We start from the raw sequence: 27,654 nt of genomic DNA on the forward strand, positions 1-27,654 counted from the left end.
TTAATCTTAAACTCAATTATTTTTTAAATAAAAATGTACTGCGTTTCAATTTTTAAAAACCCATCAGAACCCATTGTGCTATGTGCTGCCCACACACAATGATACCTAGATTGCGCTCATCATTTGTACTAGAAAGCAACTGTAGGTTATAATTACAGTAAGTGCACTAAGTCACCAGGGTGAATATGGTCTATTATGCAGTTATCCTTCAGGATTAGCCTCATGCTAGTCAAACACCCAGTCGTCATTCAGAGCAGCCTGAAGTTTGCAACATATTGTTTGGGCCTAAAAGCCTTAAATATGGCACTTAATTTATTTATTGCCAACGGTTTGATTTTGACAACTCCGCTTTATCAGCCTGCTAAAGTCACACGCATCAAATTTCATCCTTAGAGATTCCCACGGGCTACTGCAGACGGCAATTTTTAGTGTTGGACTGGTACAACCGGTCAGGAACCTGAGCTTTTGAGTTGGGGCACAGCAATAGGCACGAGTGCTTCATTTGTTGCCTAGCTTTTCTTGACAGGCATATGGAAACATTTCCATGAAAAATGGTTTTAAAGCTCTTTTTATTAAAAAACCCCCAAACCATTGGGAATCCAAACGCCACCGGTAGGTTTGTAACGCTAGAAGTAAACCCAGCAGGAATGGACGAGTGAGCAGCGAGCAGGTGAGCTATCATTCAAAGGGTCAGGATAATTTGCAGAGCTTTGCGATAAACTGATAACATGAGTACACTGTCACTAGATATGATATATGTTCCCATAGCCTCCCATGCTTCACGGAGTCAGGGCCTGAGCAAGAGGACAATGTCTACCTGCTTTTCTAGCTAATTCCAATTTATTCCAATAGAAAAATCATTTGAACGCGTTTCCCTTGTCCCAGGTCTACCAAGGAATGAATAGGGATTCCCCTCCAAAGCCCACCGAGGTCAGTGTGCCGTGGGTCAAGTCCTGCTCCTGTAGGCTGGAAGGATGGTTTCAGGCCAAGCCGTCAGGCAAAACTCTGCATCTCTGCAAAACGCTCATCGTTGCCAGAGCGCAGATCCGATAGAGGCCTCGCGGGGCATGTGAATCGGGACGAGAGAGGACTGTGATAAAACAACATTCAGGCTTCACTCCCTGCCTCTCCTCTCCCTTCCACATACGCTGTGCCCTCTCATCAAGCCCATCCTGAAAGCAGAGTTTTCTGCATTTCTATGTGCAGACATACAACAGCGCTCCCACTTGGGAGTTGTAACACGTTGCTATTTCTCAGGTGACTGGAAACTTATATTTGACTTATATTATAACTTAAGAGCCGAGTCGTTCCAGCTTACTGTGCCAACACCAATTTAGCGACTCTTGGACAAGCATGGTGTTTGCAGGATGGGCTGCCGGCTCCAACGGGTCAGGTCTCTTCTGAAGCAGGATATCACACCTCTAATGCCAGTCTAACTGACCCAGTGCCCTCATTTATTCTAAAGCTCTGCTGTATCTGTGAAGCAACCTTAAATGCAGAGTAAATCCTATCTGAAGTCTCCTCTTGATGCGACTCGATCAAATCTATTAAATTTTCACAGGAATTACGCAGCTGATTAACAATCCAATTTAAGGTGTAATATCTTCTCTAGTAAAATATCCAAAAAAAATATGAACATTCATTCTGTCTTTGGCAAGTGGCAGGTCATTTTATTCATATTACAATCTCTCTACAAATTATGTAATGCTTGGGGATGTTTACTAGCTGGAAGAATTGAATAATATAAGCTCTTTATGATTTTTAACAGTTCAAGCAGAGGAAAGGATGGTTTGATCCTTCCTTTACACGAAGGGATCAGATGGCTCTCTCTCCTAAATACTTATAACAGTGATTCTCAACCAGGGTGCTGCGGCACCCTGGGGTGCCTTGAGATCCTTTCTAGGGTACACCACAATATTGTTAGCATTGTGAGGTGTGCACATATGATGAACCCAGAGATTTCAAGTAAGAATTCGTAGCATAAAAGCGAGTCTGCCCTGTTGCAGTCTTCCCCAGTTCTTTCCAACCAAAAAACCATTCTATTTTTCGATAGGCAAAAAGCGAGCGAAAACTAAGAGCTGGCATTGTCTGAGGGTGGTGCTCGACTCTAAAAAGGCTGCGAACTACCGCCTTCCAATACGCAGATGTGACTGACTGTGCAAAGTACAAGGCAATGGCACCAAGCCACAAGGACTAAAAGCATGTTTCTTCATTAAGCCAAACACATCCCCAGTGAATCGGATATTATCTACATCATTAATTAGAGTTGCCTGCTATTTACATTTATTGCTTCAATTGCTTCCTTGTCTTTTTTTTTTTTTTAAACAGTTAAAGGGTGACTAGCTCAGCCAAATTCATAACATAAGACACCAGACATTTACCTTTATGTACAGAACAGGAAGCAATGGTTCCTCATTTTTAGTAGTTGTGTGGAAGAGCTTCAGTCAGCACTTGTCATCCCCGTTCCAGGGTCTAACACCCGATGCACAAACCAGTACTGGGGAGGGTGGTTTGCAAGGCAGGGGTGTGCACCAGGAACTGGGAGTAGGTCTGCTCATGAGGGCACCCCAAGGGAAGACAAGGTCCAACAGTCACAAACTCCTGCAAGACAGTTTTAGGCTGGACATGAGGAAAAACTTCTTTACCATCCAAGTCCCCAAGGCCTGGAACAGACTGCCCCCAGAAGTGGTGCAAGCACCTACTCTGGACTCTTTCAAGAAGCACTTGGATGCTTATCTTGCTGGGATCCTGCCCCTTGGGCAGGGGGCTGGACCCGATGATCTTCCAAGGTCCCTTCCAGCCCTAATGTCTATGAAATCTATGCAGGCCAGGAAACAGAGGTCAAAGACTAATTTGGTTGACTGTAGAGTTACCCAAATACACTGCCATGGTTTCTAGGAACCTGGGCTAGACTTGGATTCATAGCCATAGCTACATTTCTAGCATGCACCATCAAACACTTTAGTTATCTTTTCTCCAAAACCGAGACCAGAGCCCAGCATCAAAAATCGTCATTTCCTCTGGCACTTAAAATTCACGGGCCTGTATTTGTCGTGGCGTCTTTATTTCAGATGCTTAACATGAAGTGTTACACTGAGCGATGCAAGGGGGGCCTTTCATGAGAATGCTATTCTACAGAAGCAAACGTTTTTAGTAGAAGTTTTTGCAGTTCTCCCAATAATTAGCTGCAAGCTAGGGCAGGCTGGCATCGGAGAGGATGTACAGGACTTCAGTGAAATAAATAAAAGGAGGTAAAACTCCTATCGCATTGACTGTGCCTTTTTCTTAATTGCTTTGTTATGTACACCTGGGGCAGACAATCAATCATGGATGAACTTGTCTGTTCATAAATTGAAAGCAAGTAGGCAAAGGTATTTTACTGCAAGATCCCTCAAGGTACCTTTTGGGATTTGTTTCAAAGTTCTCTTTAATTTATCTACTTTCTGGGAGTTCATCCTATTACCATACAGTAGGGAGTTTTATTCCTCTTAAAGAGAAACTGCCATGCTTTGTTATACTACTGCAGACACCTTGCTAAAGCTTTGCTAAATACTAAGGACGAATACTACATGTATGTGGAGACGCACATTTTTCGGACCAGATTCTACTAGCTCCACGATTACGAATGGAGCTGTCATCTCTGCATACGAGAGGTCTATTGGCAATTACTTGCATTTATCAAAACGCCTATCCTAGTGTCTCCAGACTTCTAGTCTTGGGATATATGCAGTGCAATGCAAACTAGCTTGCTCGATGTAAATGTGAAATAACACAGGAAGCCCAATGGAATGACTTGGGTACAATGCAGCAAAAATGAGTAGGAAAATGCACGTGACCACCATTTTAGCACACGGAAAGCACAGGCTTTGAGTCATGATCCAGGCTTTAAACCTGGGTAGCTTAGCAGTTTGTTTGGCTTTCAACCTCCAGTCGTCTTCAAGGATCTTTGGAAGAAACCTAGACGACAGACCATCAGCGTGTCTACACCACCCCTCAGCATGCTTCGTGTGCTGCCACGAATAAATACCGCCGCTCTGTGCAGGCCACACACTTTGCTGGCGGCTGGAGAATCATGACCCAACAACCACTTCTCGTGCCCAGGGAAAGCCCAGCACTACTCGGATGCCACTCGGGTTGCATTTTTTGTAACTTCACAGACAGGCAGGGCACGTTTTTACATCAGTGCTTCCAAGGTCCATCCCAGGTAGCAAATGTGCCCAGCTGGTCTCTTAAGGCAATCCATTCCCATGACGAATGTGGACTCGGAGGAGATAGCAGAGACTACACAAACTGATACTGGATGTTTGACCGGCCAGTGCGATCAAGGCTGGCCAAGCAGAGCGGACAGTTTGCTCACTAAGAGCTCTGCAGTGACAAAGTGAGGCTCAGGAACGCAACAGAAATGAAGTCCAGCGGCACAAAACGTTCTTGTCAATCCAGGGCCCATAATCTGCACCCTTCTTCCCCGGCTGAGATGAGCTTTTCTGCCTCTTTTGCCCAAGGCCAGTTTTCTCAAGGAGAAGGACCCACCCAACATGAACGGTAACGCCTGCTCCATCGGACGGCAGAGCCGCCGCGGTCTCAGCTCCCCGCTTCCCCACGCTTCAGTTTTGTTAGATTTTGGAGGCGGCTCGTCCTAGCCGACAGCAGGCCATTTTCTTCTCCAGGCCCCGCTTCTCACTCTGCCACGCAGATGCTCTGCGCAGGGAAAAACCCCACCACAAAAAGGCTTGGATCAGGCCGGAGGTCACGGCGCCTATGAAAGGCTACAAAAGCTTCCCGACACGACTGCTATAAATTAGGGCTTTGTCTTGTACCCCCTTGTGTGACTCAGCTCACACTTCCTAAGACTCAGGTGAGAATCTGTGCTTCTCAGCAAAATAAATGATCCTGGGTAAAAATGCTACCGTGGCTGCCTGAGCTAGATTGGGGGCGTCCACATTACACCGCTGCAGGCACGTAGGCAGACTCCCCTCTGCATCTGTCCACGCGCCTGTGAAGAACGAAGACATCCAAGTTAGCCTTCTGCCTGGGTAAGCCAGGTAGCCCTACGTTAGTTTTATGCCTGCTCGAAAAAGTATTTAGGGATATAAAATACGTTGCGGCCTGAGGGAGTGAAACAGAAGAATACGAATTAATCTTGTTTTCAATTTAATTGCAGTTGTCCAGGGAAAAAACCATTTACTACCCATGATGTATATTAACTTTGTTCTCATAATAAGCCTCCTGGCATTATCCCAAGAAGACCTGCAAAGCAAGTGGGGCATTAAATTGTGCTGACTTGTGTTGAACGTACTAGACATTTCTCAGTCCCGTTTCCTCAATGCGGGGTCATAAATAAGCTCAAAAAAGTGTGGTGTGCAGGCCCGGGCCAATTTGGATCCCTACCTGATAGATTTATCTCCAGGAGCCTCTGTCCTCTGAAGCAGCTGGAAAGCACCAACTTATCACTGCCAGCGTGTTATTTCTGGCCCCCGGGTTGCCTAAAGCATATATCAGCAGTTTCCATCGCCGGCTGTACAGGATCGCTATAGACAGGTGGAAGCTGATGGTTACCTGCCCTGCTCTGTGAAGAAGCAGAGCCAAGGCCAGCACTTCTGAACTTGCCTAGACCATGCCTTCTGCCAAAGGCCGTGGGCTGAGGCAGGGTTTTCTTTAGCTAGATGAAGAGATGAATTTCGATGCTTCCGAGTCCCATGGCAAAATGCACGCTCGACTGAAAAGACAGCTTTCCATTCTTGTCAAGATCGCTCTTGTGTCTCTTTAATCGCCCAGCAGCCAACTGGCCTTTCCCCAGTTTGCACCAGTGCGTGCGTGCAAACGTCCTCGGTTGTGCCTTCCCGGAGCCGTCGGCTCGGTTCTGACAACGCCTCTGGCAGGCGCAGGGCGAGCAGTCAGCTATACAGGTCCCTCCAGGGAGATGTTCTTATAAGAAAAAACACCCCAAACCAACTGGCACCGCTGCTGACTAATATCAAAAGGGCATGGGTTCGAGCCTCGCTAACGTGTGCTCTGCTAACAGGTATTGACAAACCTGAGATGACAGCAGTGGTTTTCACAATCTGCTCCATTACTTCGCTACTGTGGGTGGAGAAAGCAAGACAAATACAGCCAGGAGGTCCTTCTACAGCAAACCAGACAATCAATCACGGTTTTCCCCAGGCCGGTACAAACTGACACAGATACTCTGCTACTGGTTTATTTTCCCTGCCAGGAAAAATGTCTTTTCAGACTGCTGGGGACCACTCGGGCTCTGGCCCCTCAGGCTGGCCGCTCTCTTAGGACTCGGACTATTATGCTTGCTCCCTGCGTGCACATGAAGCACTATTTCCTCCTTCTTCCTGTGCAAGGCAGTTCACCCTGTAGTCCTAGTGCTGTTGCTGTCAGAGGTTTGTTCTTCCATCCAGATCACCGTGAACTCAAACCAGGATATGATTTCAACACTGACCAACTTGAAATCATATCCTGGTTTGAGTTCATCGACGTGTTTCACTATACGAGTTAGTATGTAAACGTATAGGTTAATACTAAAGACATTTCCGTATTACCTGTGATATCTTCATATTCAAACAAGCAGCTCAGCGATACATTAGCCAATATGCATGAACAATGGGAAGTGGGCACAATGACTGGGAGCAGAAGCTTTGCGTGCTGATAAGAAACATTACTAGCAAATCAGAGACCGGTAGGGTGCTCTGTCGTGGGAAACAAATACACGCAGCTGCGAAGGTACATGCAGGTTAATGTGTGCAATTAACAGGCCCGGGGGGAGCTCCACATGCTGTTAAATCTCTATTTACTTCTGCCAGCGGAGGTTCCCCAGGCATCGCACAACCTGCTTTGAATGAGAGACAACATGATCTTTACCCGGTGCCGTACACTGAACGTGAGTGCACTTTTAAAGGTCAGTTCTTCCTACGCGTGATACAAAAGTTGCCACTGCGCTTGGATAACATACATTAAAATTACACGTCTTTCTATGCTCCGAGGTACTGTACATGGATTTACATGCATTTCCGTACTTGGTAAGTAGCTCTATGGATTCCCAAACCAGAAGCCTTGTATAAAATGTACCAGATGGTACTCGTTAAAGACAGAAAATGGGAATGCTGTCTCCTACTGTATAATGGGGTGGTTTATGAGGTAGGGTGGTCTTCAAATAATCGGTTGGGATTGACCTCCACTATGAATAGTCGGGATTGACCTCCCAATCCACTGGTCAGGATTGGCCTCCCCTTCCTGCTCCGCTACCATCGGTCGGGATTGGCCTTCCCTTCCTGCTCCACTACAATCGGTCGGGATTGACCTCCCCTTCCTGCTCCGCTACCATCGGTCGGGATTGGCCTCCCCTTCCTGCTCCGCTACCATCGGTCAGGATTGGCCTCCCCTTCCAGCTCCGCTACGATCAGTCGGGATTGACCTCCCCTTCCTGCTCCGCTACCATCGGTCGGGATTGACCTCCCCTTCCTGCTCCGCTACCATCGGTCGGGATTGGCCTCCCCTTCCTGCTCCGCTACCATCGGTCGGGATTGGCCTCCCCTTCCTGCTCCGCTACCATCGGTCGGGATTGGCCTCCCCTTCCTGCTCCACTACCATCGGTCAGGATTGGCCTCCCCTTCCAGCTCCGCTACGATCAGTCGGGATTGACCTCCCCTTCCTGCTCCGCTACCATCGGTCGGGATTGGCCTCCCCTTCCTGCTCCGCTACCATCGGTCGGGATTGGCCTCCCCTTCCTGCTCCGCTACCATCGGTCGGGATTGGCCTCCCCTTCCTGCTCTGCTACCATCGGTCAGGATTGGCCTCCCCTTCCAGCTCCACTACGATCAGTCGGGATTGGCCTCCCCTTCCTACTGGTGCTCTTCAACCAGGCTGGATGGAAAGGGGCACACAGACTCATTCCACGATCACATTCTGCCCAAGGTGGTCATTATCATCCCTGGAACGAAAGCCAGCACCTCTGCCTTGTTTCTTGCATCCCATCTGTCTCCCGGGTACTCACAGGCATTTCTGTGCTATGCAGCACCCTCCCCCTGCCCCCGCCGGGCTATCCTCATGTGTGTGAATAATCATTCGTTGTCAACATTTCCTCATGTCTTGTAGGAGTAAATGTGAATGAACGTAAAGGTTAAGAAATGCCAGCGAAGAGGGTGGTGTACGTTCCCTTCTCCTAGATGAAACCCTGGGCTGTGCCAACCTGTGCTGCATTATGCATGTTGAACAAAATGCTTCGGCTCCACTCGGCATTAGCATGCCGAAGCATAACTTTATCTTCCTGCCTCAGAGAACAGCCCCTGCTTTACATAAATCTTTAATGAAAGGCTCTGCCTCGAGCACTAATGCCTAAGCACAAAAGACAGAGTTGAAGGAAAACATGGTTTTGCCTCCAAAAACAGAGCAGCTCTACAGATAGTAAATGTAATTTTTATGTGCTGTGTAGCTGTGGAATCCCGGGAGCTCCATTAAAGACGGGTTACGGCATTAAGGGATGAGAGAAGCTGGGAATAATTGTAAGTACTTTGCAGAAACAAAAAAAAGAGGCAGTTTAACTGCAATGCCTATTACAAATACACCAAACTTGGCCCCGTCCTTGGAAACGTCCCTCCAGTCTACGCATGGGCAGAGGATTTTCCAGGCCGTGGGCACAGCGTGGCCAGTCACCAGCCCTCAAAAGCCAGCCTCATAGCAAATCATGAGATTGGCCTAAAAATGACGAAACTAAAAGGAAAAAAAAGAAACCAACCACTCATTGATTTTAGGCTCTTTGTATGTGCCCCCTTGAGATTTTTGAGATTTCCTGGTTCCTGCTTGCAACCTCAAGGATGAGAAAAGTACATTTTTTTTAAGACAAAATGAAGGCACGTAACTCCCATCCATCTTCTTTCAATCCTCCAGGTTGCTTCCATCTCTGACATGTAGGATGGCTGCCCAACCCCTTTTTTAATTGCTTGCACCTGCAGAGGCCCCTGTTCAGCAACTCATTTACGCGCGTGCTTTGACACGCAGCTGTCAGCGGGCCTGCTCGGCTGCTCAGATGGAGCGCGTAGTTCAGTGCCTTGCCGAGCAGGCTCGGACTCACCTTGCATGCTGCCCTCTGGTTAAATTTGCTTCTGAACAGGCTATTGCATAACGCGGTCCCACAAGGGTAGTTCACATGCGCAGCCTTTTCCTGGGGATGGTGGTGGCAATTACGGCACCCGAGGCAATGTTCAAGATGCCGAAAGGGAGAAGGGAAGTGACCTGGAAATGACACAAGGCACGGAGCAAAAGATGGGACTACCACGGGGGAGGATTCGCCTGGGGTCGGCAAGGGTGTCTGTGCCAAGCAGCGCAGCAGAGCCCTCAGCTTGGGCAGCAGCTTTGCAGACTGGCAGCCAGATTCATCTCATGCCTATTTGGAAAAGGTGGGGGCTGCGCACGGAAACGAACTGCTTCAGTTTTCCATCACGTAAGATATTACATCAAATGAGAGAAAGGCACTGTAGAGGCTCCCTGACGGAAAGCACAGGTCTGCCACGCACAGCGTGTAGCGGCTTCAACTGTAATTTTGGATGCCGTGCCCCAAAGTCAAAGCAAAGGTGAAGAGCTCTCTGTCTCTGCGTACAATGCTGCTGTCAGATCCAAGCACGATCCAAGCAAGGGTTTCATGGAGAGCAGGCGCAGTACTGAACACACAAAGGAGCCCACTTAACTGTGTACCTGTTAATTAATGAGGTTTGGGAAGCGAGCACACTGCCTGTGCAGCAGAGCAGAGGCTTCCACTTCCAAAGGGGATTGAGCTCATTCAGAAAAAGCCCTCTTGCTCTGGAAGAGGAGACCATGTACGTAAGGGTTTATACTGAAATAACTACTCTGGAATAGATATTCTGGGGCAGGCAGACCATGCTGTGGGAACAGCAGTTAGGGCCTTTCTTTATGTCCCCAAATCGGGCAAGAATCCCTCCCCCAGCTCTCAGCACCCCTTCCCTTCCCTTCCCCTCTGTTGTCAGGAGTGCCTCCCGTCTCCTCTCGTCCCGCTCCCCGCCTCGCCCCCTCTATTTCTACCTCTGAGCACGGGAAGAAAAGATCTGCACATTGCTGCCGCTGATCCAGCTGCTCCGGTCTGCTCCGGCGGGGGCTGCAGGGAGCGGCTGCATGGGGAGCTGGGCTCAGCCGGGGACAGCGCTGGTGATGGCTGGGCTCCCCCTCCCTGTACGTGCTACCCCTACCCAGGGAGGCCAAGAAGGAAGGGGGAACTTGCCTGCCAACCCCACTGCTTTTTCTGTCCAGAGCCGAGCCTGGCTCCCCAGTCGGCCCACTGGAGTGGGGCAGGAGTAATTCGGAGGTCCCCAAGCCCTGGGGCAGCCAGGGACAGTGGCAGCAGCGAGCAGTGGAGGGGGGATGGAAGAGGAGGGGAAGTGCCGCTGAGCACGGAGGGGAAAGGAGGACGTGCCGAGACGGGTGGATTCTGCAATGCTTTGGGGACTTCAGAAAGTCCCACCTGCTGCTCCCACGGCACGGCCTGAAGAGGTGGCACAATCGTACCACTGCACTCCTTTGGATTTACCCTAGCCTGCCCCGAGCACCATCCCCGCCTGCCTCCCACAGACCTCTGGATACATGCCTGTAGAGCCTAGCCCACCCGAGATGGGACTGCCTAGAGCTGTGGACACACAACCTGTCCGCTGCTGCGGTTTCTACAATTACTCCTGGCTTTCTCAGGGGTACGTTTACCCCAGAGTGGAGAGTGCAGTACTATATGCCGTGTGCCTGCTCCCCAGATAGATGGAGTAAAGGCAGATTACAACAGTGTCAAGGTGTCAGTCATCTGCATGCTACTTAACTCAATGAGGGCTTGTTTCTTGCTGGGAAACTCTAGGTGCTATTGAAATGCAATGATGAAGATCCTCATCATCTAATGCAATGATTATCCTGCTTGTCAGCCAAGCCCTTTGTAAGAAGTGCTTCCCAGCTCTCCTTCCTTATGAAGGACACAGCTCTGTTTGGATCCAGTTTCAATGCCATCCCTCATAGCAGCCCTGCACTTGTACTTTTATTATGGTAAATTATCCACGTCAGAAACGTGAGTTTATACAGCACTGAGTCAACCTCATTTTCAGCCTGCAAAATTATTATTTTGCTTCTCTCACTATTTTTGGCCTTTGTCCCATGCTGATCTCCTCCCCGTTCCCCATCAAGAGACAGAAAGAGATGGCCTGGAGGAATAGATCCATCCTATCAGACTAAAAAGCAATACTCATCAGAACCTGCCACTCTTGAACATCAGGAAGAAGTGTCAATATATATCCCTTAGAATATGTTCTCTGGGTTTTCTCCCTTCTCAATTCCCTATTCCTACCAGAAGGCCAAAACTATACCCCTCTGCCTATACATTAATGCAAAAGTGAATACCCCTCAAGTCCATTTTCTTCCTCCTCTAATATGCTGCCTTTTTAAACAGGTGCTTGAAGCAAATCCAATTTGGAATTTAAGTGTGTTTCTCTATCTTTTCTCAGTCCAAAGGCTTTGCATGCATTTTGGAGTAGGCACAGCTGTCCCTCCTCATCCTAATGGACCAAAATAGGATACATCTGAGTTTTAGAGTCCCTTTTCAAAGCTTTCTTCCTTTTCCCTGTGGTGCCATCTATGTTACAAGAACAACCATGCTGAAACACTACTGGCATACGTTAGTGGTACAGCATTTCTTTTTTCTTTATGGAGAAGGTGGGCAGAAACCATGTTATATCCACCTTGAAGAGCCATTCTTTGACCTTCTTATCTGCTGGTGTTAAAATAGGGTCCCCCGACTTGTTTATAACAGCAACGAGGCTTTTTTTCCCTGTCTACAAGAGCAACAAAACCCCCTGGTACAGAAGCCTGTTTAAACATGACTGTTGGGCTAGTTTAGATGGGATTTTTATGCATGATATCCGAATAATCAGTGCATCTCACACCGCCTTGGGCACTGCTACCTGGTTATCAGCATAGCCATCCAAAACCACAGTAGGAAACAGCAACCGGAATCGCCGTGACAAACACCACTCTCTCTTTCTCGCAAAAGGCACCCTCCAGGTAGAAATTGGGAAGAGAACTCATTTCCAATTCCATGCCTGGCTTCACTTACTCAATCACCTGCCTTATAATGCAGAGATGCACCGACTTGGGCATCTTGCTGGAAAGGCTGGTGGAAAATGAATCCGTCACAGGCGGAGGATGGCTGAAGGCGTACCTAGAGCCTGATCTTCCACTACATTTTACACCTATAGGAGAGGTGTAACGGAGAATCAAGCCCCTGGGCATTTAACGGAGACTGATTTACAATCGCTCTCACAAAGTTAATCCCACTTTCACGGCGCCTTGGAAAGAAATCACTCAGCACCGGCCACAGGTGGAGGGAGAAGAGAACCACAGCAGTCCTGGCCAGTAGACCTTATACCTCCACCTTCCCACGTGACCTTTTTGGGAAGCAGACCGTTATTCTCTCAGTGGTTTCTAAAATAGAAATCACCTGCAGTCCGTTTGGAAAACCAGTCGTAGGCATGCTAGCCTTGCCCTTATGACGTGGGAGAAATACGAGGGCCAGAAATTAGGACTGTAACTTGTTTCTGAATCCTGTTAAAAATACAGAGCATCCCTGATTCACACTGTGCCATTTCAACGAAACAGGTTTCCCCAGCTGGCTAGTTAAAAGCATAGATAAGGCTTTTTTTTATCCAGCTGCGGTGGTGACTGGACACTTTAAAGACCCCCACAACTCATGATACAACGGTCTGAGAGAGACAAGAAATGTAAGGTCCTGGGCTCTCGCTCCGTATTGAAAGAGATGGGGCATGTTTGCTTTACCCCCTCCTCGAAACATCAGAATCATTTTAATATAACCCATCAAAATGAACCAAACGTATGAGAATTACCATTTCATGAGACGCTCACGAGGTATCGGAGGTATCTGAAAGCCATGCTATAAATAGGGTTGCATTTGAGGATTGGACTACGCTTGAATTTATTACTTCAATTCCTTTCACAGCAGAATATTGACATGTCAGAAATACAATGTGTACGGTCAGAGCCAAGCTGCCAGCCATGATAAGAGCCTGCGCTTTGCAAAAGAAGAAAAAAACCAAAAAAACCCCAGAACTCAACAGAAGATATTGAAAAAAACCCCCAACCCCAAGTAATGATATTGAGTGACACCAACTGTTGAATGATTAGGAGCGAGCAGTTCAGAAAGCGCCGTGGACGGTGGCTGTGAATGAATAATGAATCCGCAAGCTGTCCTGTTGTCGGCAGCTCTGCCAGTCACAAAGCTGCTCATTTGTAGAGCAGGCTGTGACTTGCCATCGCACGGGAGGAGTTCAATATTCATTAACAAGAAGCAAGTCCCTCTCCGTGGCTGTCGGTGGTACAAATCCACAGCAGTGACCCCTGGGCTGCAGGATGGCGGGGGGTGTGCACGTGCGTGTGCATGTTCAGACACACCCCAGGCTGCTCCAGGTCTGGCCTGAAGGACGGTGCTTTGTCAGACCCCAATTTCAACACCAGGAAATGGAAATAGCTGTGGAGCAATAAAAATAAAAATGCAGGGGAGGCAGAGGGCGTAGAGCACTGCCGGGGAAACAGGGCTTCAACCTCTGGATTTCCTCCACAAACACTGACACAAGCCAGAAAGGCAAGAAAGGCGCTGTTTTGGGGTAAGCAGGTTGGTGAGACTATACTGCAGAAATCCCTACTGAAAACCCTCCAGGCAACCCCACGGCCGGCAATCGCAATGTGATCGATTATACTACAAGCACAGATTTCCGAAAAAACACACAGTGAAGGTTCGGGGAGTGCGAGGGGAGCACCCACAGCGCCGTCACGTACTCCCCGTTTTTTTGAATGGCCTCCTCGCGTGGTGGAGAGAGGATGGGTATCCTCTTCTCCTTTCCCTCGGCGGTCAGAGCAGTCCTAGGCACACTGATGCCCACCCAAAAACCTCACCGCTCCCAGCCCTTAAAGAGGTGCCTGGGTTTGCCCCTTTGGGAACCTGGTGACGCTGTCAGCGAGAACGGGACCCATGCAGGCAGGCAGGCTACGGCGGAAAGGATCGGGCCCTTAAAACGTTCCCGAATGTGCAATTTCTTAGGTTCTTCCCCTTACACGCGGTGTTTGCTCATGTTTGGTCGACAGTTTTGTCATTCATATGGAAGCGCCACATTTTTCATGCGGTGGCGTAAGATGTGGGGCTGCCCCCCACAACGCAGCCCTGGTGTGCAGGGAATTTGGCCATAGCTCTTTACTTGGTTTCTTTATAAGCGGTAAGGAATCCTTTTGCTGAAAGGATGACTTTGCTGATTGCCTCTTCTTTTCCCTTTGAAAAAGGGATACGGATATAAGGGCTTTGCTACCTTCGCTTGGGAACTCGGATTTCACTGATCTTTCCAAACAAACAAAAAAAAAGGCGAGAATGGTTTCTCTCTCAACAAATTTCCATCTATTTGTCCTTTAAATGCAGCTCTTTAAACCAGTCGCTCAACACAATCTAATTTTTCAGTGATACATGGGAGATGCATGTGTTTAACCCACACACACTATTTAGAAAGCGCGTCCAAATTGTGAAACAGCTTTTCAGCAGTTCTCATGACCCGAAAGATATCTTCTTGAAGTTTTTTTTATATTTCTAAATTGAGCACTTCTTCATTAGGAAGCAATTGTTTCTGCTTACTGGTGCAGGCCTAATGCTTGAAGAAGTCAGTCCTTGTACCAATATGCCAACACACTTCTAGTCCCAGAAGATAGGAGGTTTTCAGACACAGAAGTCACATCTTTCTGATTACCATTGTGCTGATTTTTCTCCATTGGCTTTATCATGATTTTAGTTGCTGATATCTTAGGAACCACTGCCAACAGAGACTAACAGAGAATTAAGTCCTAGCTGATCAGACAAGATATCCATGATTCAGATTCAAAATCAAGTGAGAAAAAGCAAAACCATCACAAGGTCAATGTGAGACTTAAAGCGTAATTTCGCACGACCTGGTAGGACAAGAAACCAACACCTCGGCACTGGAGTCCAGCAAGTCCAATGGCAAGAAGCAGCAACGGCAAAGCGCACTACTAAATATTCATTGTGTCGACACACCAGCCCTCCAGCAGACCCCCGGCACTGGCACGACTCGGCCAGGGGGACTCCACGGTGGCATCGCTGCTCACGCATTGTGGAAGCGCAGAAGAAATGGAGCAGGCAAATGTGGGATTTAAATGTCACCCCAATGCTTACAAACTGGAAGGTGGCTTCTCATGCACAAGAAAAGCATAGGTGAGGATGAGAAAATCTTGTCCTGAGGGAACTTTCTGGGCAGGCACTGGCACTAGCTTTGGTCACTCGGGCCATGCCACGAACCTTAGGAGCCATAAAATTCACTTTGTAGTCACGATAGAAGTCACTTGGAAACTTTCAGATTTAAAGCTTGGCAAGGCGATATCCTGCGCCTCCTCCCAATGGAAATTGGCCACTGATTGAAATGGGATCAGGCTCAGCCCGGAGTAAGTCTTTATCCTGACTTACCTCCCTAATTGCTTCCCATCCCTTCCTGGCTGTAAAGACCAACTACGTTTTTATGACTGGCAATGTTTCAAAACCCCGACATCAAGCTGCTCAATGGTACATTCACTCTCAAACCACTGGCATAACCCAGCTGCACCTACGCCGATCCATTTGTCATCTGAAGTGCACCATTTGCTCCTTATAATGCATATCATCTTTCACAAAGCAGTTGTCATGCGTTTCCCCGATCCCAGCCACTTGACACCCTCAGCACACCGCTCGCTGCATGTGCTCATAAAAATCACTTGCCGCGTGGCTTTTTTTTTTCTTTCAATGAACCCTGCCAAAACACCCGAACCGCAGTTGTTCTTGAGCCAGCACCTTACGATTCTTCTTTTAACTCCCCGAATGCACGTGAACACGGTTGTACAGGAGGGGCTGTGCTTTCCACTACGTGCCACTGGAAACCACAGGCGCGTCTCTAGATGAGAAGGGCACAGGTACTGATATGTGGCAAGGGTAAGGAACAAACTGCACGCAAAATTAAGCTTGGTAAAAATGAAGCCTATTACCTGGAACTGTTAGAAAGAAGATGCTATTTTAAAGTGCTTTAGAAATAACCTTGAAATCAGTGGTGCTCAGTGAAGCTTTGCGGTGTTATATCCGAACATTCAAAGGGTTATTTGTTGGGGAGCAGAGAAGGGGGATCACTTTTTTCATTGCTCACAGCACAGAAGGCCAGATTCTCAGTTCTGCTAGTGTAAATTCGGTCCGCTCCTACGATGTGAAGTTACTGGGCTTACTCCAATTTACACTGATCTAACAAGAGTTCAGAGACCTGGCAAGAAAAAGAGTCCTACAAAGCTACAGTGTTTGCGCTCCTGCTCTCATCCCTGCTAGAGCTGGTGATGCATTGATAATATTTTTCCTGATTGATGAGTTGTAAAGGGCTTTGGATCAAGCCCTTCGTGCTTGCTGGTGTGTCTGCTGAAATTGGATTTTAATGCCTGAGCCAACTCCTATTAACAACAACGGAAAGACTCCCATTATATTTAATGGAAGCTGGGTAAAGCTGCAGTTGCTTTTTGGAATAGCTCTTAGTACCTAGCCATGGAAAATATAAAATCCAAGCCAATTACCCCATTATATTTCATCTTCTAGTAACACTCCATTCGAAGGTCAGAAAGCTTTGAGTATGCCGTTGGTTTAGGACTCAGTTCTCACCTACAGGCTCAATTCTTTTCTCATTCGCACAGGTGCAATTCAGCAGTCTCTGTCGTAAAGCTGACAGCCCCAAGGGTAGAAAACTGAGGTAAAAGGAAAATCGGGTCCACGGCATACTTTACCATGTTGAATACTTCATTTCTATATTATAATAATATACTGAATTAGGCTGTTTATTACGTGGACCTATTCTCCGAATGGCTGCTAGGTTTGTGTTTCACGTAGGGCACTCCTACAATACAGACTGCCCTTGGTCATACTACCATTTCATTTACAGTCCCATTTTTAGGCTATAACGCAAAAACTGTTAGCTCTCAACAACACGGTTGCATCCTAAGAGACAGCTCCATCTGACTGAAGCAATCGGTGACATTTTGTCACAACTGCCTTTGAAGCATGAACATTTTTACGATGGAGTCCACACTTTCAAATATTCAAGCTAACCTATATGACAATGTGGTAAACTCTACCAAGCTCTTCAAGCATATCAATTTGCAACTGGTTCCCTCCTTTAAATTACCTAGCAAGCACAGCATTCATAGAAAAAATGCCACCACAAAAAATTGTCCATGGAAAAAATATCCAAGTTATTTTTATCCGCAGGGATCCCTAATGGACACGTGAGATCAGTCCCTTGTTGACAGGTTCTGGACATCATTAAATGGACCTTTATTGTTAAAAAAGCTATTTAAAATACATACTGTAGCACTGCAGTGTACAAACAGAGTATACTGTATGTAGATGATTACATACATTGGCCATTTAATGTGCAGTATTGATAAAAACAAAATTGAAAATAAGATGATGATGACTTCCTTGCTGTATATACATATTACTTAATCATATCTTACGAAAAACTTTGGTCAGTCTTATAATTAGTTACTCATTCTACAAATGAAAATAAGGAAATGCCCTGTATCTGGCATTAGAAAGATTGCATTAGTAACTTTTATCAAGTTATCATTAAGCAACACAGGCTTAAGAGGACTACCTCAGAAGACCAAGATTTTCTGAAGCTCTTAAATGCTGTTTAATGCATCCATGCATTGGTAATTAAGCACAACCTTTGATGCTCGGTCTGCCCTTTGGGCAGGTAGCTTCCTTGAAGGCTTTTCCCTATAAGCCTCAGAGTGCCAGCATGGCTATAATAGAGACAGAAGGCAGGATAGATATGCACCTTTATAGACTAGCTAAATAAGATATTATATATATATATACACATACAGATACATACATATACATATACACACACACACACACACATACACATTAGGCAAGGAGAGGGAAGGATTTCTTAGGGCAATATCTCTTATTGGACCAACTATGTCTTTGGGACAGAGTTAAAACAAGCTTTTGAATGCAAGACCTGACGGATGCAAGTACTGACGAAGACTGTCTTGCATTTGAAAGCTTGTGCAACTTTATCCCAATGACACAGTTGGAAATCGTTGCCTCTCATATAATTTCTGGACCATCGTGGCTAGAGTCACTCTTCACTACCATATGTATAAAGAACACAAGTTTTCGTGAAGCCAAGCTCACTTCATCACGTGCTGCGACTCCAGTGGTTTTTGGCCAGGGACCCACACTGCCATAGGTCACTGGTCACACATCTGTCTTCTCCCCTAAGCCTTCTCTCCTTACTGCAGAGAAGAAAAATGCTCCCGCACGTTGCTCCTCAGGCAATGACTCAAAAGGTAGGCAGCATGCCCTCCTCGCTGTCTTTTCCATCTTAGGAACCGCACTGCGGCACTTGTATTGTGTTTAAGACCTCCTGTTCCCTCCAGAGAAAGAAGGGGTGGATCTGACCTCCCAGTCCTGCTACCCATCTGCCTACAAACCCACCCGTGATATCAACAGGAGCCCCACACAGATCAACAGCATGAGGAGATAGGCTCCACATCCTAGTATTTATATACCTCCAAAGGGCACCAGGCCAAGACGTGAACCAAGTCCCGACACTGAAGACCTAGAAGGCAACTCCTAATGTACATTCATCCATATATACATTCCTTTCTCCATGTGCGGCTTCCAGCTATCTAAGCAAGCACCAGGGCTTTAATCTGCAGCACTGGGGAACCTGGCAGTAGCCTGCACCTACAGATTTCTCTTCCACCCACTTTGATTCGGAGTCACAGGGATGTTTGCCCCCCAAAAATGCTGACCACAAGGTTTACCCTCTATCACAGCTATACAAATGCACGTGTATTAAAACAGAATACGTGTTCACATTCAAAACTGTTGTAATCAGGAAATGAGCCGTGAAGTGTGTAAATGATGACACGTTAATAATCTGCTTTATAGCTTAAATCAGAACCTTGGAATTTCGCAGTCAGAGACTTTTCAATAGGTCAAAACAGAGTAATCGCACTTAATGATCACACCCCGATACAGCGTGCGCCAGCGCCAAGAGCTGGGGAACCTGATCAGAATGGATATCAGCTCCTGGCACGTTAGAGACATTTCTTGCACCTTGATCGATTTTATACTTAACTAATAACAAAAACACACAGCCCTAGCCCTGCGCTTTTGGGAAACGTCCATCTGATTATGCAGATTACAAGCTAAGCCTAAAGGGTCTGCATTTTAGAAGGCACTGCGGATGCATTAAGCCTAATATATCCTTACAGAGAATAGGGCTGCCTATATGTGGTACAATTTGAGGAAGAATGGGAGGTATTCTGCAAATGTTGCGGATGCATTTGCTGTCATTTGCTCAGGGACTTTCCAACTGACGCAATCAGAGCTAAAATAGACTCCTGCATATCTAATTTAAGAAAGAGAGGGGGAGAGCAAGAGTCTGAAGACATCTTAAGAGCCATCACAACAATAATCACTACTTTTGGCTCCACTGCAAAAATGTCTTTAGGAGCACATGTAAAGCTCAACTCTTCTGTGACTCTCGGCACATCTTTTCCCCCTGGTTTGGACCACCATAAGGATCACAAATTCAGTATTTCGAGCATCTCCTGAAACAGGCTGTGTACAGCACCAGCTAATGAAGAAATACTGTTTTCTTTGCCGACATCATTGAGCTGCTGAGGCATAACCAAAAAGATCAACTGAAAGTAAGCGCTAAAATTTCATGTGTGCCTAAGGAGGAGGCAGCGGAAAGAGGCAAAAATCGATGTTTGCCAAATGGGAAAGGACCCAATTAGTCAGGGAAATTATTTGGAGCTTGTAAGACGGCAACGGAGGAAGCAGGAATGGCTCTCGTCAGTCAAAAAGATTCGGATATCTGCTTCTGAAAAAATGACTCAAAAGATGAAAGGGCTTCTTATTTGAAGGAAAAAGATGAAGAGTAAGAAGAGTATGAATTACTAACACATCTATCCATAAATGCCAGGAGCACAGAAGCAGTAATGACACGCACAACCTCCCCTCCCCCTGCCCCCAAAAGTGCTATTAGCTGATGGAGTTTATCGTCTAATAGGTGGCAATGAAAGCAAGATGCAATGATTGGGTCATTTGCATAACTGGAGTGTTAATTTAGCTGGGTGCAGGCTCTATATTAGAGAGCAAGGGAAAGCCAAAAGGGCTGGAAGGCTGTCATTCTATGCCCGTGCTATGTCGCATGGCAGTCAGCATTCATTTGGGAAGCAAGTCGTTATGCCAAGATGTCACGAGAAATCCCAAGATGTTAAAATCTAGTTTCACTCCAATTCAGGGGAAAAAAGCAGAAAAGTTGGCATTTGTTATGAAAGGTCAAATTCTGAAATCCCCCTCTTTGATAGGGTTGCAACATTTCATTTCGATGTCATTGTTTTGACTTTTCTATCGACTTTTCCACAGTTATTTAGAACTTAATTTATAACGTAACCTAAAAAGTCAAAATGAATCATTTCGGCCCCATCCGAATGCAAGGGTTTTATCATTTACTATCAGGAATGTCACCAAAATCAATTCATTCCTGCAAAACGCTTTGGTTTGGTCTAATCAGCATTTTCCAACAGAAAGCATCAGAAAACTCCAAGACTTGGCCTCGTTATAATCTGCATGTCAAATGCCGACGGAGAAAGGCACTTCTGGCCACAACAGCTTCCTAGCATTCCAGGATCAGCTGAGAAGCATCAAGGACCTAAAAGCTATGACCCTGAAGGAGAAAGGGCGGGCAAACCCCTCGGTGATGGGTGCAGGCGCCATGCCTGGCATGCTCTAAATGCTAAGTACGAGGACTGCAATGCATGAACAATGCAAGCAAATTCTTTGGTGTTTAAAGTTCAGCCAGCCATTCTCTTTGCATACGTCCCTGGAATGTGCTGAAATAAAGCAGAGAGGAACCATGCCGAGAGGCAACTCGGAGCCACAAATGCCATTAGATGAATGGAGAACTGGAAAACAACTCTGCTTTGCTTATCAACCCTTAACACACACGTGCATGCACACACACACACACTCTCTGTCTCATAAGTGCCTAATATATACGTAGAAAACCAGGGCCAGCTTCAAAGTCCACTCTGCAAGCAGCACGAAATGCCCCTAACCAGGCAGAGGTGGCCTCTGAGGATGCCCTTTGTGCAGGGGAAATCTCTGCCAGCGTACAACTGGCTGCTATACCCAGAGCTGACTTCCAAGCAGAGGCTTGCCTTCCAGGTACAGCACGGTCTAGGGGCATGGCTGAGCTGAGGTCTGCTACGTCTGATCCTCTGTGGACCTACCTTACACCTGCAGCAGAACGCAGGAGCAAAACCCTTCCCTCTACCTTGCTCTGGAGCTGGGAAACCCTGAATCAGGGACTGCAACCACGTTGGTCTACAAGCCAGAATAAAAGCCAGGGTGGGCAGAAGTTCATAGTCTTATTGCTTGCCATGGAGGGTACATAGTATTACTCACATGTTTAATGTTATGCGTGTGCTTCGGTGCTGGATCAGAACCAGCGCACTGAGCATTTTGCAGGACCGAACACGTAAACTCTCTATAGGAAGCAGCAAACCTCTGTACGGAAGCCCATCTTTCCTCGGCAGGGACACGGGTTAATGCTGTGTCACAATGTCCCTAGCCTGCGACATTTCTGCTTCCCAAAAGCAGCCCACCGGTGCAAGAGAGGCTCTGGAGTGACTTGACTTTGACAACTATTTCCACCACAGCTGGCAAGGTGATATGTATAGTATTATTATACAAAGCGAGGGCCCTTGTCCCAAGGCAGGAATGCACTAGACATTGCAGTGAAGTCCACAAGGAAGCTCACGATGCAGATTTAATTTGCCCATCATGCTGGGAGCTATGAAACCTCCCTAGCTAATTTGAGCAGCAGGAAAAATTCCTTTAAAAGAACACAGGCATTGCCATTCTGCATCTACTCCTGTATCCACCACCAATGGGGGTACGTCCACATGCCTCCCAACAGGTGCTGTCAGCAATTGTAGACTCAATTTGCCTTCCCACAACGTGGAAGGAGGGAAGCACCTCCCTAAGCACGGTGTTAGGGATGGGCTTCAACCCTGTGCAAGGGGGTCCGAGAGCCCCTTCACGACTCTTGTTTGTCTCCGAATATTAACAGGTCTCTCTCTAGTTCGTCTTGGGTCTTTTTTTTGGATCCTGCTACACTGGGTCTCAGTGACATCTTGTGGCAAGGAGTTCCACGTGCGATGGGTGACGATGTCCTTCCTCGTGCCTCCGATCAGCCTCCCAGCTGGCCGATTAGTTTTCGGAGGGCCCGGGACTGTGCCAGGGAGCACCGCGGCGAGGCACCGCACGCAAACTATGGCCCGCCGCTAGGGACCTACTTAATACACGGTTCTGTGGATTTTGCAGAAACTGTGAAATCTGGGATAGCCCGCAAAATCAACAACAATAAAATAAGATAAGATACAATGCTGCCTCCCCAGTGGAAGCCAGTGATCCTTGCTGGTGGGAGAGGAAGGCACTGGTCAGTGGGACGGCACGGCATGAAGGGCAGCTGCCCCCACCTCCCACGAAAGCCTCTCTGCCAATCACAAATGCCCGTGAAATCAGCGCTGCACGCCGTGAGCTCACTGCAAAAATCCCTTTGTCTCGCTGCGACTTAAGTAGATCCCTACCCATAACAGAAGTCCCTGAGTCCAGGCGGGAGCGTTCACTGGCCCATATCCAGTGCCACACTACAGCGGGGACATTGCTCCCGTTTGGGGAGGCGGCGTGCGTAGCGAGCTCTGCTTGCCTTGCTCCCTTTGCTTGGTATCAAGTCGGTGCAGGCATGCCTAATGAGTACATCAGCACTGCGGCGAGCTCCGTGTGGCGTGCCAAACCTGCCTGAGAAAAAATGAGCCCCTGCTGAGCTGTGCGGCGCCCCGTCTACACTGCTCCTGCCCACGCCGGCTCGGGGAAGGCGCCGCGGCGCTGCAGCTGCGGGGCAGATGTGCTGCTTGTCGGATAAGCACCTTTAGTCTAAATGAATTACCGGCTTCCAGGAATAATTTTCGAAACTGTCAAACAAGCTCATATAGAGCAAGCAAAGCCCGAGGCGGCTGAGCGACCACTACCCAGAGCCTGATCGCTGCAACAGATCTGTAAACATCATCCAGATTACCCACAGCACTGAGTCGCTGATGTGAAAAGCATGAATCACACTTACCAGGCTAAATTACCCCAGACTCTAAATAGGGCTGCTAATTATTTCTAAGGACGTGTTTAAAATATCCCCAAACCCTTCTTTTAATATGACCAGCCCTAAATTTGATTACCCACCACTCTAAATCCTTTCAGCTGAGTCTCATTAGGGAAGGTTGGCCTGATGGCACAATAAAAATGTTTTCTTTTCCCCACCTCAACTAATGGGTCTTTGATGGGATGTGCTATCCTTAAGCATCGCCTGCTGCTTTTAACCTAATAAAGGGGGGAGCCGTGTCACTCAAACCGAGAGAGAGTGAGTGCTAAGCTGGGAAATGATCCTCCTTTTCCTGATCAAATTAAGACTCTTGAAAAGTGTGCTTTAGGAGGACGGCAGGCTCCCGGAAAAATACGCTCCGATCCGGAGCTGCTATAAAGGGAAAAGCGAGTGGGGGGAGAGGGGATGGGAAATGGCATCATCCTAAAATTTTGCAAAAGGTCAAAGACAAGTTGACGCCGCAGTAAAAGGGGACTTTGTATTTCCTCCACCTTCGTTGTGTGTTTCTCTCCCACTGAAAAGGATTAAGAAAATACTACCCTGCAATTTGAGAGAAAATGCTCATCATTTTAAAGGAGATCACCCCTCCCCTCAGCCAGGACTTCAGAAAAGACATCTCCAAGATGATGTCCCTCTTCATCCTCCTCTGGAAGAAGGCATTTGACCGCTACTGTGGGACGAGCTGCAGGAAGGACTGCTGAACCCGTGTGAAATTCAGGTGTCTACGCTGGTCCCAGAGCTCAGCAAAGGGCCGAGGCAGTCCGTTTGGGATTCCCCTCCCTTCACACGGGTGCTGTATCCTTAGCACCCTCCCACTGCGCCCACCGGGATGGCTCTCACGGACCGCATTATAAAGCGCACAACCTGAGCACGGTTGTCCCCCACTTCCCATATTGCTATATCTCTTCTTGTAACCTCCATGAAGCTGGAGGGTCAAGAATGAATATCCTCGCTGCTCTCCCCCACCCCTGCCCCCATCCAGCACGTTGCAAGCAAACCATCAAACCCTTTCCACGGCGCAGGTCCCATTCAAAATGAACGCCCTCCAAAGGGTCTTGGCAAGTGGAGATGGACCACGAACACACACCACCTCCTTTTGTGTTAAAGAGAGACGATCCAGGGGCACTGGCTCTCTCTGTGCGGACCGCGGGAGTATACATGAATTCTTCCGCTGTTTGAGCCTAGGAATATAATTCTCAGTCAGTGGGAATCCTGCCTGGATAAAGACTGCCAAACCAGACCTCTCACGCTGTACTGGGAGTAAGACAGTGTGATTGAACTACAGTCAGATTTTCCTCTGTTACACCCAGTAAATCCAGAGCAATTCCCAGACAATCACAGTCACTACAGATTTACAGCAACATAAATGCAAGAATTTGGCCCAAAATATATATCCCCCAACGCCACTGAAGGGAAGGAAATACTCACTACGCCACACACCTGCCTGGGAGCTTTCTTCCCTGCAATGTACTTTTCCAATTTTAGTACTCAATAAAAACCACTCAGCGTGTCCGCAAGTATCTCCCGTCCACGGTTTCAGACAGCGGCACTACAAAGACGCTATGTACTGAATTAACATCAAGTGGCTTAAACCCGCACAGACTTGAAATGAGTTGGAGAAATACAGAGCAGGTAGAAACGGCCCCCGCGCACCTCTGGCTCCTGAACAGACGCCTTATGCCAGGGCCTCTTTGAAGCACCGCTACGCCAATTAGATCTTTCACGCCGGGCGACATTACATCCTTAGCTATGTCGTGTCAATCAGGAGTACACGGCATTAAACCGAGCACTGGCAGGGGCCACTGCAGCTGTTCCTGTGTTGCGCCAATTAGCACGACAGACACGTTCACGCTGCAAGCCCATCTTGGACACCGTAGAGCGGGAGAGTTTCTTCAGAGCCCCAGAAACGTACAGGATCAAGGTAAATCCGGAGGCTGTAAGCATTTCGCAGTTCAGAGGGGCGTGCAGCCGGACACACAGGGTTCAGTGCATGCAGCCAGAGCCGGACTATCACGGTCTCACAACCAGTGCATTTTGGACGCTTGCAAACGCCAACAGCGCCTTGACCCTCTTCCATAGTCCTCACCTGAAATCATCCTAGTGCCACGCAGCCAGGTGTGTCTGTGCACCCCCAGCTGCACATCTTTCCTATACCTTTCCTACCACCCCCAGGGCCAGACTCGCTCAGCGTGAGAGGATGCTGCGATGGACACGGTCTGTGCCATGTCTTCGTCTGAAACAAGTGTCAGGGCTGAAACGGAGGCACCTGCAGCCCTGGGTTTTTGGGGGGAAATCAGAGCGTGGGTCAAGCCCATCAAGCTGGTGTGTCGCTCAGCGTGCAGGGCTCCACGTGCCGGGGGCGAGTGCCGGGCATGAAACCTCTGGCTGCTTGGTCCTGGCCCCTGAGGTCCCTGCCACGGTACCAGGGGACTTGCAGCTCCCCCCATCCCGAGAGCTGGAGGCTGCGAGGGGCAGAGCAGGGGGCGGGGGGGGGGGGCCCAGCTCAGCCCCCGCTCCCCCTGGCACACACACCCGGCACGGGCACAACCCTGCTCCCCAGAGCACACACCCAACGGGGGCACAACCCCACTGCCCCGGCACACACTGGGCAGAGGCACACTCCCCATGGCACACACCCAATGGGGGCACAACCCCACTCCCCCCAGCACACACCCGGCAGGGGCACACTCCCCCTGCCACACACCGGGGGACACAACCCCACACACTGGGCAGAGGCACACTCCCTGTGGCACACACCCAACAGGGGCACAACCCCACTGCCCCGGCACACACTGGGCAGAGGCACACTCCTCATGGCACACACCCAACAGGGGCACAACCCCACTCCCCCTGCCACACACCCAGCAGGGGCACACTCCCCATGGCACACACCCAACAGGGGCACAACCCCACTCCCCCTGCCACACACCCAGCAGGGGCACACTCCCCATGGCACACACCCAACAGGGGCACAACCCCACTCCCCCTGCCACACACCCAGCAGGGGCACACTCCCCATGGCACACACCCAACAGGGGCACAACCCCACTCCCCCCAGCACGCGCCTGGCAGGGGCACACTCCCCATGGCACACACCCAACGGGGGCACAACCCCACTCCCCCGGCACACACTGGGCAGAGGCACACTGCCTGTGGCACACACCCAACAGGGGCACAACCCCACTCCCCCTGCCACACACCCAGCAGGGGCACACTCCCCATGGCACACACCCAACAGGGGCACAACCCCACTCCCCCGGCACACACTGGGCAGAGGCACACTCCCCATGGCACACACCCAACAGGGGCACAACCCCACTCCCCCCAGCACACGCCTGGCAGGGGCACACTCCCTGTGGCACACACCCAACGGGGGCACAACCCCACTCCCCCCAGCACACGCCTGGCAGGGGCACACTCCCTGTGGCACACACCCAACGGGGGCACAACCCCACTCCCCCCAGCACACGCCTGGCAGGGGCACACTCCCTGTGGCACACACCCAACGGGGGCACAACCCCACTCCCCCCAGCACACATCCGGCAGGGGCACACTCCCTGTGGCACACACCCGGCAGGGGCACACTCCCGCTGAGCCCCGCTCCCCCGCCGTGCAAAGCACGAGGGCCGGGCAGGACGGTGCCCGCAGCCGGGTCGCGGACGGGAGCGCAGCCCCGGCCCCGCGGGCACGGTCCTGCTTCCCCACGCACCAACTTTCGGGGCCCCGCTCGCTCGCTCGCCCGCGCTCACCCCGCGCATCACCCGCCGCCGCCGCCGCCGCCGCCGCGCTCCATCGCCCGCGCCCGGAGCCGAGCCGCGCCGAGCCGAGCCGCGCCGAGCCGGAGCTGGTGCCGCTGCCGCAGCCGCCGCCTCCCGCACGGGGAGGGAGGGAGGGAGGAGGCGGGGGAGCCCCGCCCCGCCCAGACACACACACACACACACACACACACACACGGCGCTCACGCTGGCACTTGGCCAGGGGCACGCTGGCACGCGCACCGGCACACGGGGCTTTGCTCAAGGGACAGGTGCAAGGCACGCACACAACCACACACTCCCAACGCAGGTTACCAGGGGGAGGTGCGAGGGGGACACACACGTGCACGCGCACACACACACACAGCTGTTTGCAAGGGACACACATAATCGCATGTGCTTTGCAAGGACGGGGGGAAGGTCACACGCACAGGGCACTCGTCAAGGACAGGAGCGAGCCCAGGGACACAGAGGCACACGCACACTCACGGTACTTGGGAAGGGGCAGGTGCGCTAGACGCACATGCACAAACACAAGGCATTTTGCAAGGGACGAGTGCAAGGGGCACAGACGTTCACACTCAAGGCAG

At 49.3% G+C, this 27,654-nt stretch overlaps 1 protein-coding gene across 1 annotated transcript in view; it reads right to left on the bottom strand.

Annotated features, from left to right (window-relative positions):
* Positions 1-27,134, bottom strand: part of RASGEF1C (RasGEF domain family member 1C) — a 99,053-nt gene extending 71,919 nt beyond the window's left edge. Inside the window, exon 1 of the mRNA XM_059712888.1 lies at positions 27,059-27,134. Coding sequence (XP_059568871.1) covers positions 27,059-27,067 — 9 coding nt within the window. The 5' untranslated portion in view covers positions 27,068-27,134. The remainder of the gene's footprint in view (positions 1-27,058) is intronic.
* Between the last annotated feature and the right edge of the window lie 520 nt (positions 27,135-27,654).

This window comes from Alligator mississippiensis, chromosome 9, assembly GCF_030867095.1.
Source record: "Alligator mississippiensis isolate rAllMis1 chromosome 9, rAllMis1, whole genome shotgun sequence".
NCBI classification, from domain to species: domain Eukaryota; kingdom Metazoa; phylum Chordata; order Crocodylia; family Alligatoridae; genus Alligator; species Alligator mississippiensis.